At 46.0% G+C, this 12,699-nt stretch overlaps 1 protein-coding gene across 4 annotated transcripts in view; it reads right to left on the bottom strand.

Moving 5' to 3' along the window:
* DNAH9 (dynein axonemal heavy chain 9) overlaps positions 1 to 12,699 on the bottom strand; it is a 175,860-nt gene that overhangs the window by 53,167 nt on the left and 109,994 nt on the right. For all 4 annotated transcript variants that reach the window (XM_021414422.1, XM_021414421.1, XM_021414423.1 and 1 more), the window contains 4 exons: positions 10,802 to 10,966; positions 7,953 to 8,093; positions 4,328 to 4,498; positions 2,292 to 2,414 (listed from right to left, as the gene is read on the bottom strand). In XM_021414422.1, coding sequence (XP_021270097.1) covers positions 2,292 to 2,414; positions 4,328 to 4,498; positions 7,953 to 8,093; positions 10,802 to 10,966 — 600 coding nt within the window. The remainder of the gene's footprint in view (positions 1 to 2,291; positions 2,415 to 4,327; positions 4,499 to 7,952; positions 8,094 to 10,801; positions 10,967 to 12,699) is intronic.

The raw sequence follows: 12,699 nt of genomic DNA, 5'->3' as shown, positions 1-12,699 counted from the left end.
TGAGACAACTGCACAACCGCCAAGCACTATTAGCCTGGATAAATTATTAAACAAACAACAATAGCAACTAATCAGGCATGTCATACAAGGCTGTTTGTATGCCCACAGTCCTCAGCATCTGATGAAGTTTGCTCTGAAGTTAACGTGCCCAAAATGGGAGGCACGGAGTGGGCTGCAAATATCAATATTGATTTCTTTTGGCACAGCTATCTGGCCTGAAACCTCTGGCAAATGCAGAGCATCGTGCAGGAGCATTTTCAATATTCCTCTGAAAAATTACACAGAATGCTACATTCCACTTCAAATTTGAAACGCCAATCTCAGACGTACTTTGCTCAAGCTTTGTTGAAGAAACAATTCATTACAGCACTTAATCTTTCTGATAAAAGAAAAGGAGATTTTAGCCTGCTAATAAGCTCTATAGAAGCCATGACTAATTAACCTAATTATAGCAGCCTGTGACAAAATGCAATCGTACTAAAACTATGCCTCAAGTAACCAGAGTTACCAAAAAGTCCAAGGCTAATAAACCAACACACATTAATAGAACATAAACACTAACAAAGTCGACACCCATTGTATTATTTATAGTAGGATCAATACCCCAAACAATCACCACAAAAGACAATCTAAAGCATATTCAGGAACAAAGCAGTATTTATCTGGAAATCCTGAAATACATCAGATTAGGGCAGATTATTGACCAGTGACCGCAGCTCCTCGAGATGTGCAGCTCATGGGGATGGCAGTCACACTCTGAGGATGGAGGCACCGCATCCTGGAGCCCTCTCGGACACGTTTACATCCCATCATCTCCCAGCTCAGCAAAAGCGTGTGCAGAGCAGCATCTGCTCAGTGTCACACGGACTCAAAATGGGAGAGGAAGCTCGGTGGGAAGGGCTCACCTCAGAACCAGGTGAAACACACCTCTATTGTGTATTGTGAAATACTCAAGAATAGCAAGCACGAATTCTGAAGAATGAGAGATGGGGAGCTGATGTTCTTCCTGGTGTTTATGAGCCTGAGCCAGCAATTGTACCCACTCCATGACAGTAGTGAGGCAGCTACAACCATCATGATGAAGCACAGGGGTCTAGGAAAGGTCATTCCACCCCCACGTGAAAGGCAACTGGCTGGCACTAAAAGGATCATCCCACAGAGCAGAAAACTCACTGCAAACCGAGGTGTCTGCCTGGAGAATGTGCCAGCTGCAGGCAGGACTAGAAAAGGCATCCTTAGGCACTACAAAAACATAATGCTCCCTCAGATGCAGTAGAAGATCTTCAAAAGGAGAATCAGAGCCTGAAACCCTGGCAACTTGTAGCGGTGGCCAGTTCGCCTCCCAGAGGAAGCTCAGAGGACTGAAGCAGAAAGATGCATTGCAGCACCAAACCCTCCCAGTCAGTGAAGAATTTCAACTCAGAAGGACTTAAGAGGAACTGAAATGCACCACTCACCCTATATATCCCTACATGAAACACGGGCAGGGACAGAGAAAGGGTGTACGTAATTCCTCTGTAATGGAAATAGGTCTGGGAGAGAGAGGAGGAACAGGGCTGGTTTAGTAAGAAGTGACGAGCTTATTTTATGGTTGAAAATGTGAGCGTGACATTAGTAAGATGTGCTCAGTCACCTGTGTGTGCAGAATGAGGCAGAGGGCCCATCCTCACTGCAGTGAGAAGGCAGGGACAGGAGGTCCTGCTCAGAGCAGACACATTTTGCACAAACTCGTCCTGAATCAGGTCCAAATCCAGCACAACTTCCATCTGCTGACAAATGGGTGCAAAGCTGGGATAACACACATCTCTCTAGGATGCTCTCCCTCGGCCCTCATCCCAAAACACGTGGCAGCTGTCAGACAACCTCCTTGCCACGAGAGCATGTTTTCTGTGGGTCTGTCACCTGGCACTGCTCTGTCCCCAGCACATCTCTGCATATGGTCAGATCTGTCTTAAAGTCTCAGTTCCTCACAAATACATTGAGGATCTTTACAGTCTGTAACCACGAGACCCAGAGGACGTTCTCATTCCTTACAGAAGGAAAAGTCTTAACCTCAGAAGGAAGAGAAGTCTTCTTGGGGACACAGAGGTCATCAGGAGTGGAGTCACACAGAGCCCTCAAAGCTGATCTTGTACCAACAGAACTCTCCAGTTCTGTGGCCTTTTTGTGCTGCTTACATATGGTCAGAACTTTACTCAACCAGTGCTATAAGGACTGGCCTGACAGATGCTGAAAGGCCCTCAGAGGAGATAAGGAATGCTGATTTCATACATTTCAGGTGAAACAGGTACCTTGATTCCTCCCCAGGAGTGATTGGACAGGAACTCCACAGGGCTTGTGACCCTGGGCTGTGCTGGGTATCTGAGCAGGAAATCCAGTTCTGCTGCGTTGATTTCTTTACTCATCAGAAGTATCTGTAATTTCAAACAAGCAAGATACCCTTGAGCAGTCAGGATACAGAGCAGCAATACGCTCTATCAGATTAATTATTCGATTTATGTAGCTGTCAAATGTGCAGATGAAAACTACACAGTGCCCAGTGTTGGAGGGCTGTGAGGAAACATACCCTGCAGCTGCTTTGTGTTTCCCCAAAAGAGGACCCAGAATAAGTATGGAGACATAACATAAAATGGCCAGAAGTTGGGAAAACTGTGGCAGAAGCTGTGGTTTATATTCACACTGCTGGCAGAGATGCAGGCAGGAGATGTGCTGCAGTCCATGCGCAGCACGCAGCTAAAGAACAACTTTCTTGCAAGGAACATGAGCATGCATCCCAAGGGCACACCACCAAGGTCTCGTCCATCTCTCACAACCTTGTACCATTTTGAAAGTAACTGGAGACCTACTGAGAGTGTTCACAGAAGCCTCACAGCACGTGCACCGAGAGAATAACCAGGTCCCTGAGGTCCATGGCAATGGTGTGCTGGAGAGCACTGCGCCATTCTGCTGCCACCAGTGTTTTTACCGCTGATGATAGCTTGGGGGAACACATGGAGTAAGACTGCCAGAGCAATGCCCGAGGCCATTCTGGAAAGCTCTGGAGGCTCAGGAGCCCAGCTGGAGCCGCTGCACCGAGTGCGCTGCCAGATAGCCCGGATCTCTGAGACAAAGTCCAAAAATTCTGAATACAATTTCTAGAAAGAAAAATAGCAATGCTGGAATGGTGAGTTTCTCGTTTCCTTGTCACAGATCCTAGACTGTATCTCACTACTGCCTACTGGGCAATGGCTTCTGAAGCATGCCTGGCATCTCCTCCACCGACAACAGTAATAGGAGGCTCAGTTCAAGAGCTGACTGCTTTTTTATACAGGAGAATCCTGCAGCTCATCCTCTAATTCCCTCCACTAACTGAAATGGTGGATGCTGATTTTCCCAGTGCCTGGAAGCGATGCCTTAACTGTCTTCCCTGCTCATTGCAGAGGAGTTGGACTAGATTACCCTTAAAGGTCCCTTCCAACTCAAACAATTCTATGATTCTATGACATAGTTGAAAGTACAACGTGTGCAACTTAAATTGCTTATTCAGACAAATATATGACATGCAAATATAGATCTCTTTTGGGTCACAATTAAGCCTGACTTTGCTAAATTTGTGTTGACTTTTTACATACTGACAATTTATTAACTAAATAAGTTGTAAGAGCTCGTTTATATAGATGTATATTTGCTTCTCCTTTTACACTTCTTATTTTGCTACGTAGAATAAAAAAAAATAAAATCATGGCAACCACTGGATTAAGGCTAACTAGACCTACACACTGTTAGAGCAGCTCGGATTTGGTTCATGCCTGCGTTCTACGCTGCAGGGCACTTATGTGCATGCTGCACATGCTGCGCAAGCTCAATAACAACTTTGTAACATAATGCCAAGCACTATTTATTGACTGAATTTGATTTCAGTAGAGAGATATAGAAATAGATATATACTACATATTGCATACCTATATACAATATAGATACTGCTCACATGGTAGCATAAAAATCACAGTAGGATACTAGACAGAGCAACAGCAGCCAAGCAGCATGCATTCCTTTTGGATACAACCAGTCAGCCTTGAAGACCTGCTTCCCCTTTCCCTTCTGCAGGTCCTGCAAGCAGGCATCACTCTCTCAAACAACCATTTGTTGGCATAACACAGATCAAACACAGCATTTGTGACTGCTATCAGCAAGAGATGAAGAGAAGAAAATCAGTTCTCCAGCCCTTGAATTTGCTGCTCTGATGCTGGAGGCATGGCTGCGTCAGCTTGGGTTTTCTCTGTATGCCGATATCTTTGCCAGTACAACAAAGGACTGCATATGGATTGCACGCCCTGGTGGTGCTTACCTGGAAGGTGACCTGTGCTGTGTAGGTCAGCTTATCGCACTCAAACAGCCCCCGGGTCGTGTACTGGAACACGGAGAAGGTGATGCTGTCTATAAGGTTCAGCACTCGCACCTGGAGGCTCTCATCAGGAGACGCCCTCTCAATGGCTTTCTGGAACACAATGCTGAACGCCTAGGTGAGGAGACAAGAAGATTGGCATTGTTTCTAAATGCTCTTTTCACACAGCAGTGTATCACCTGAAGTGCTGCAGTGACAGAAGCCAGCTCAGACACCGAGCACTGCAGCCACGACCAAAGCAATCCTACTGCTCAGCAGTGGCAGGAGAACACCTACAGACCAGGATCTGCAGCTGCCTCTGGCCACTTTTTCATGACATACCCTGTGACAATGTACTCGTTTGGGCTTCAGGAAGACGGGCTGGCTGCATGAAGACGTAATGGGCAGAGGAAACATTTCTCAGACCAAGTATGTTCTCTCACAGAGATTACACAACTCACTTCTCCGCAAACACTGAGCCAATGACATTTGTGTTCCCAGAGCAACCTCTCGTTTCACAAATGTTGCAACTTCGAAATAGCAATTCCCTTAAATGCAAAACAGTCCAAGGAGTAGGTTACTGTCAGGATTCAGCAGAGGACTGGATGAGAAGGGCAGGCAGGGCTTCACCATGTGGAAGTGGGATCAGCCAAGCACTAAAATCCCTTGGGGATGGGTGCCTCGTTAAGAAGCACGCTATTACATAAGACGCCAAGGACTCTTGTAAAAAATATTCTGATTTAAATGAAAAAAGACTTAAAAACTTTCAGAACAGACTGAAGAAAACCCATTAGCAAATTATCAGATGCAACGGGAAAAAGGAAAAGGCCTGTGTTCTCATTAGCAATGCAAAAGCCCAATACGCTGGGACCAAGCTAATAGGAATTAACCAGGCCAATACAAATTAATAGCACCAACCAGACAAGGCATGGCTGTGTTGACAGAATTATTTTTAGGGCTCTACAAAGGGAGAATGATGCCTCAACAAATTAAAGCAACATTGATACCTACTGCATTATTGAATAACTGCAGAATGGATTTTCCTGCTTACATTTCTTTAAATAGAGTTAAAACACACTGCAGAATCACATATAAATCTTGTGTGCTCTAATTTATAATGGGCTTTTAGCTGTATGGCAAGTATTTTCAAATCATCTCTGCGCATCTTTCCACAATGTTTTATGATCTGTTGTCCAAATTTATTACATAAAAACATTTCAGTAAATAATTTGCCATGTATTTATACACATTACTAATGTTAACTGTAAAACATAAAACAAACAAAACACAGATGAGGTAGATTTAAGGTGAAACTTCAGACACTCTCGTATCTACCGTGTATGTGTAGTGACTGAATCTTTCAAAGGGCACCCTTGCATGAAAGATATCTGCACATTTCCCTGGTAAAATTATTTCAGCATATGAGTTGTAGATAACAAAAAGAAAAGCTTCTTTGTGGATAGGCTCAAAATATCGTATTCTCTTCTCAATTACTTTTTCCAGGTCACTTGGCAATGTATGAAACCATTTGGAAGAAGTACTAGACTACAGTGCCATCTCACTTAACCCTCCATTCCCCAAAATGCTTTTCTCCTATAACAACAACAAAAAGTCTTCCATTTATTAAAACATTAAAAATGGAACTCTTCAGTAAATACCAGAGTCTCTGCTGGCCAGAACTATAGACACTACTCCATCATGGCAACTCCTTTTCACTGCAGCAGGTCCTCAGAGGCCGAGCAGGGACCAAGACTCCCCCACTGCTCTGGGCAGTATGCAGGGAATGCAGAAAGAGGGTCCCTGCCTGAGGAGCCTCCAGGATCCAGGAGATGGCTCGAGAGAAGCTCCACTTCCCACCGAGGAGCAGGAAACAAATGATGAAGTGATGCCCCAACACGATGCAAAACATGAGTGATGAATTCAAATTTCACTCTAAAGATCTAGTTCATCCACTGCAGCAAGTCTCAGCCTACTCACTTCTGCCATAAAGGAGCCAATATCTCAAAACTAGTCAAGAAACCTGAAAATGAGACCATAGTCTCACTCCCACCAAAGCTGCTGGCTTCCCACTGCGCTCTGCTGCCACGCGGCAAATGGGACAGTTCAGCCCCCCCCACTAGGAGCAGCAATAATTACACTGCAGTGTAATGCCATGTTAGAAGCGTTCTCCAGGTGTTCGAGGGGTGAAACAGCACCAGGCAGGAATGTTCTCCAAAGCAGGGACACCATTTCTAGCTCACCATGTAATATGGCCATATACTACAGACCAACGCTCAACTTCCCGCTGAGCAGGGAAGGGGAGTCTGTGCAGAGGAGACAGAAGAACAGCAATGCCATTGGAGTGCAAGCCCTTTGGCTATGTCTGTTCTGCATTTATTTTAGAGCAGAGGACAAGAAGCAGGTTCTCTCCCAGCATCGTCCCCATGCTGGTGTCCATACTGCTACCATGAGCCTGCCTGTTTCAAGCCTGCCAGCAGCCACACTGCAAGGAGTCAGATGCCCACAGATCCCGTCAGGACTTCTACACTAAGGGCTCTTGTAGGGGACCCTTCTTGTCTTGGACAGGCAGAATTGGCCATGATTTGCCTTTTGTACAAAGGGTGGCAATAAATCCTTGGTGTTGTGGTCTCAGTGGGACAGGGCTGTGTTTACAAAGCAATTGGATGTTTTAATACAGTGTCATTTGGGAAGTCGGGACTGTTTCAACATCAAGGTCTCAGATAATTGCTAAGGGCAGCAGCAATTCTCGTTTACTTATGAAATATCTGCACAGACATTATGACCCCGATGACATCACAGATACAGAACTAAATGCAAATATAAAGAGAAGATTAACTGAGGAAGCAAGTGACTCCAAACGCTGTGCTAAATCTCGATGCATAAATATAGAAAATACACAGGAAAAAGTACTTGGTTGGCTCTTTCCCAAGATGATCTCTTTCAAATCCATTGCTCATCTTCCTCTGCCAGGCCAAGAAGGCTATGAATATGGAGGAGATAACAAATGGCTTATAAAGCCCTACTTTGCAAATAAACTTCTGGAATTTTCAGTAATCAAGGCCGTTAATGTACTTCTAAGTCAGACTGGCTTTCTACAAGATGTCAGTTCAGTTGCCTCAAAAGAAACCAAGCAAAAGAAAGAAAAGCTAATTAAGACTGATGTAATCTGATCTCAGTCTAACCAGCTGTGGTGGGACGACCAGAAAACTCAGTGAGGGCAGATGCCAGCCCACACCCAATTTTCAGCAGAGATGTGCCTTTCCTTCGATGCTCCGGCCGCTCATGGCTGGCTCTTGGGGGCACTGCTGAAGAGAGGTTCCTCCCCCCACAGGCAGCGACAAACACGCTCTGCTCAGCGTTTGCAAAGAGAATCAGAATCATCTTTCCCAGTGAGCACTAAATACTCTCATAACACACATTAAGATTAATATAGGTAAAGATGACTTACAAAGAAACGAATTACAAGTTTTCCCTTTTGCCTGGGAGCTCAAACAACCTCCAGATGCTCAGGGAAATGACTTTTAAGTTTGGGAAGGGAAGGAAGGAGCCCAGCTGCCCCCCACTGCCACGAGACTCACGGGGACAGTACCTTCAGAGAAAACTGGTACATGGGATGGATGGCACGGAGGTCATTCATGGCGAAGTAGAGCAGAGAGGCTCGCGCAGCAGCAGGCCTGTAGTGCTCCCTCGCCTCGTTAATCTTGGCTTCAGTTACTTTGGACTCCTGGACCTGGAAGGAAAACACAGAGTAAAGGTTCTGTGAAAACATCTCCGTGAGCTCAGTGAAGATGCAGTTCGGGGAAAGGTTGTCACCTGCCACAAAGACACCAGGTCAATGGTGGCCAACCTGCACACGGCCTCTGCTCTCAACCCACAGCACACCAGGCTCGAGACCTCACTCCCAGCAGCCTCCCTCCTCTGGTATATCCATCATTAACTGCATTCATCCTCATGTCCAATCCTCTGTTTTCCCAAGCCCCTCCCTTCAGAATTCTCACTTGGGTTCCTGCTCTTCACTAACTAGAATTATTTTTGTCATCAATGAGTTTCTCTTGCTAATTACCCCCCTCCTGTGCAAATCATTAATAACACAGGGCTGAACAGACAGCGCTGCTCATGAGACAGCTTCTCCCAAAGATGAGAACTGCTAATTTTCTCAGCTACTTGCTGCCTTTCCTCTCCAGCACCTAATGCCTCCCTACCTTCCTGGCCAGGTCTCAGCATAGCTGCTGTGATGGACAAGACGAAAATCCTTTTGGCAGATACATCATCCCACTAACGTCTCAGTCCTGTTCATTCTTTTATTCCACTTCAGCAGCATGAAGTGACATCCTTGAGCCTCCTGGGGATTTTGTTAGGCTTAGGCTACACACAGCCAGAAGTGTCTCGCAGCGCTGATCCAGGTGGTTCAACAAACCGTTCAATGGGGACATGGCAGAAATGGGATCAGCACGTGTGGAACAACCCTGCAGATCACAGCAAAGCCCCTGGAGAAATGCACACTGCTAGGCATGGACCTGAGCTGCTAAAGCACATCAAGCCTTCCCACTAAGGCACTGACTGAGTCCTACCCTGCTGTACACAGCCAACACACGTTGGGGTCCATGGTACATCTTCAGGGCAACAAGGCTGGTGAAGGGCTTGGAGAATATGCCCTACGAGGGATGACTAAGGGAACTGGGGCTGTTTAGTCTGGGGAAGAGGAGCCTGAGGGGAGACCTCAGCGCTCTCTTCAAATACCTGAAAGGTGATGGCAGTGAGAGCAGGGTTGGTCTCTTCTCACTGGTGACAGCTGACAGAACAAGGGGAAATGGCCTCAAGTTGTGCCAGGGGAGGTTTAGGTTGGATATCAGCAAAAACTTCTTTACAGAAAGGGTAGTTAAGCACTGGAATAGGCTCCACAGGAAGGTGGTTGAGTCACCATCCCTGAATGTGTTTAAGATCTGTTTGGATGTGGTGCTCAGGGAGATGATTTAGTGGTGGGTTGGTAGAGTTAGGGTAGTATGGTAAGGTTGCAGTTGGACTTGATGATCTTGAAGGTCTTTTCCAACCTGAGTGACTCTATGATTAACACTCAAAGATGGGCTGTAACATCTCAGAGTCCTTCAAAAAGCAGTTTCAAAGTCTCTTGCAGAAACAAGCGCCAGCATGGGCCATGAATACGCATAATACACTTCTCCATATCCTGACTCCATCTCTGGTAGAATCTACATTTCTCCACTGACTATGCAGGGAGCCTTCAGCATAGTCTAGACAACTACTTTCTAGTTGTCCTACACCCAAAATGCTTAACAAATCTAGAAATGTAAAATCCAGAGGAGAGGAAGACAGTTGCTTTCCATAAATAGAGAGGATTGTCATAGGAAAGAAAATCTTGGCTGAATGTTATCTTTTCTGTAGACAAACCAAGAACAGAGTAGGGGTTGACTTTAGAAGCAGACTTATAACATAGTACTGAGGCAGCTTTCCACATGGGTACCAAACTCATCAAAACCAGCTCCAGTCTCTAAAATTCATCCTCACTGCCACAGAGTTGGCAGGGATCATCTTTACAGCCCCAACTTGTTCAGAAACTGAAGCCTTTCAAGAGCATTTAATTCAATAGGACAATGCCAACCTTGCTGTGTCAAAACATTCCTTCAATATCCCTTTAGAGGAGTACAAGCAAACCATCCCTAGGAAGCTGGATGCCTACAATGTCCCACAAACAGCTACCAGAAATCACTCCATTTCTTAATGTGGAGGCATAAAATGAGAGGCAGTCTGACCCTGACCTGAGCACACAGGTAACACGTCCTTGGGCTGGAGGACAAGCACAGGCTGTGAAGACTTGGGGGGGGGGCAGCAGCCGAGGATGGCCAGAGAGGGGTCCTGCTGCAGTCCTGGCGTGATACGTGCATTTCTCAGGTCTCCTTAGTGTCAGGGCAAAACCACCATGCATTTAACTGTCCCCATGTGGCCAGCAAGGTGACCTGGGTAGGTGACAACACTAACACTGCACAGCTGTTACAACAGCTGATTTACACCCTAAGGATGAGTACAAAATACCCAAGTTCTTGCAGATTCACAAGAGAACACAAACTCAACAGACTGCAGTCCCCTGGCAGTACTAAAATGCAGCTTAATTGAGGGAGTGTGATGTGTTCAGAATTATGCTGGAGCAGTTTAAAGCCGCCTTGATACAGTGTGTAAATTTTATCGTCTTTACATCAGGCACTGCCATTTTCTCTTGGTCTTAAATAGGCCATTTAACATACAAAAACTCCAAAGAACTGAATGGCTTGAAGCTGGCCAGAATGGAGAGCACTTCAATTTATATCACTCTCTATTCACTACTCAGCAGAAGAAGAGACCAGCATTGCAAAGCTGTGTTTCACCCACAAATCCTTAAAGAACACACCTCACACAATTTCCTCTGAGCTATCGCTGTCATTTTACCTTTTCTTCAATTTCTGCTGCTGTCTGTTTAGTGGTCTCCAAGTTCTCCACCAATGCTGTGTCTCCCAGGAAGTTCCCAGATGCCGACGACAGCCGAGACAACAAGTTGTCCTCTAACGTTTTCAGGGTGATTTTGAATCCATTCTGTTGCTTCGTGAGATCTGACTGCAAGTAAGCAATTAAGAAAGTTTTAGCCACAAAACATGCAGGATGAACCACTTTCACAGGGGGAACGGACTTCTAAGTGACCACTGCCACAGTTCAACATTGATTATTCCCACTCTGGTTCCTGTATATGAACAGAGCTTTGGGAATCCTCCATGCCTAACGTGCCTCTGATTCATGGAAGGACACACAGAAAGCACCAGAAGAACTCATCCCTTCCACTCAGAATGTGTTAAACTGCTGGAAACGAAACAGGAGAAAAAGACCTTCAGCCTCTGTCCCATAGAATCACAGAATGGCTTGGGTTGGAAGGAACCTTAAGGATCACCTGGTTCCAGCCCCCCTGCTGTGGGCCCTAAGGTGTCCCTCAGACCACCAGTCCACAGTGCTGGAAGCTGCTCGCACCAGGACAGTCCCCATAGCAAAGGGTTTGCAAAGACAACACAAAGGTGACCAAGCAGATGGGGACCAGTGGCATTTTGTCTCAAGTTCTGATCTTCTGAATTCTACTGCAAATCTGTTTCCGTGAAACAATGCCCCTTGGCTCTCCCCAGCCACTTGCTCTGCTTCCCTCTTCTGCAGAGATACCAGTGACTGACACTGCTCATGGTGGAAATACAGACTCACATGGCTCCTTTCTGAACTGCTCCTCCAGAACAGAGTTCCTCCTGCAAAATGTGATTGCACTAACTCAAGTGCTTGCTCAGGGAAATAGCATCTTTCCTGGATTTCGGGTATACAATGTCATGGCACTATGCAGTCCTTCTGCAAACACCTCTTTTGAGCATCAGACCAGAAAACACGCTGTGGCACAGCCACGCATCTGATTTGGATGCTGTGAAGATATAAGCCTGGAGGCTATACTCTACAAAAATTAAGCTAATCACTAGCCTGACTCTGTATGTAAAACACTACTCTGTGACACAGGGCTTTAAATCCCCACTCTGCATTTAAGTGACAGAACCAAGGAGTATTTGCTCCATCACCAAAGGTTTTTCAGCAGATTAGCTAACTCTCCCATTAATAAGTCATCTTTCAATATTTGGGCTGAGATTTCAGACCCTCGCTGCGCACACACTCGTTTCGTGTCAGTGTCAACCCGAGGATCCAGCAGTGTGCACCGACGCATGCCGCTCACCGGTATTTGTGCTACAGGGCTGTCCTCAAAGGCCTGCTCCTTAGGCCTCACACACAGGTGGTGAATATTTCACAAGTCTTGAAACAGAGAGCTAACACAGTTAGTTCTGTAAGCTCCTGTCATTCAAGCATAGCATGCCTTGAAAAATGACATTTTGCAAGCTATTATTGCAGACCACGGCCTGAAAGCCTGCTGCTCTTAATGAGGCTGCGTGTGACTTTTGCTCCAACAGCTCATAATCACCACGCAGTTTCTGAAAAGCACCCTCAGAAGGGCATACAGTGCTGTATTTCCCACAAAAGCCTGCATCTGTTGCAGCTCTATCGTGCTACTGTTTTCAGCAGGAGCAAGGTCATCATTTCTTATTCCTGCAGTGGAACTCATTATCTGCTATTTCACAGCTGATACGTAACAGCACCGGTCCAGGAAGCAGGTGATGCTGGAAGCTCTTACCATTTTGTTCCTGCATCTCACCTGCGCTACAGGCCTGGAGCAGGACTTGTTACCAACTTGTGTGCTCCAGAACAGGATTTGGAGCACAGCACTGACTGCTTAGGGCACACGCAGAGAAGGGACCTCTCCTTAGGGAAACCCC

Source organism: Numida meleagris, chromosome 17 (assembly GCF_002078875.1).
Source record: "Numida meleagris isolate 19003 breed g44 Domestic line chromosome 17, NumMel1.0, whole genome shotgun sequence".
In the NCBI taxonomy this organism is placed as follows: Eukaryota; Metazoa; Chordata; class Aves; order Galliformes; family Numididae; genus Numida; species Numida meleagris.
The sequence above is the reverse complement of the archived record's forward strand: the minus strand, read 5'-3'. Positions and strand labels throughout refer to the sequence as shown.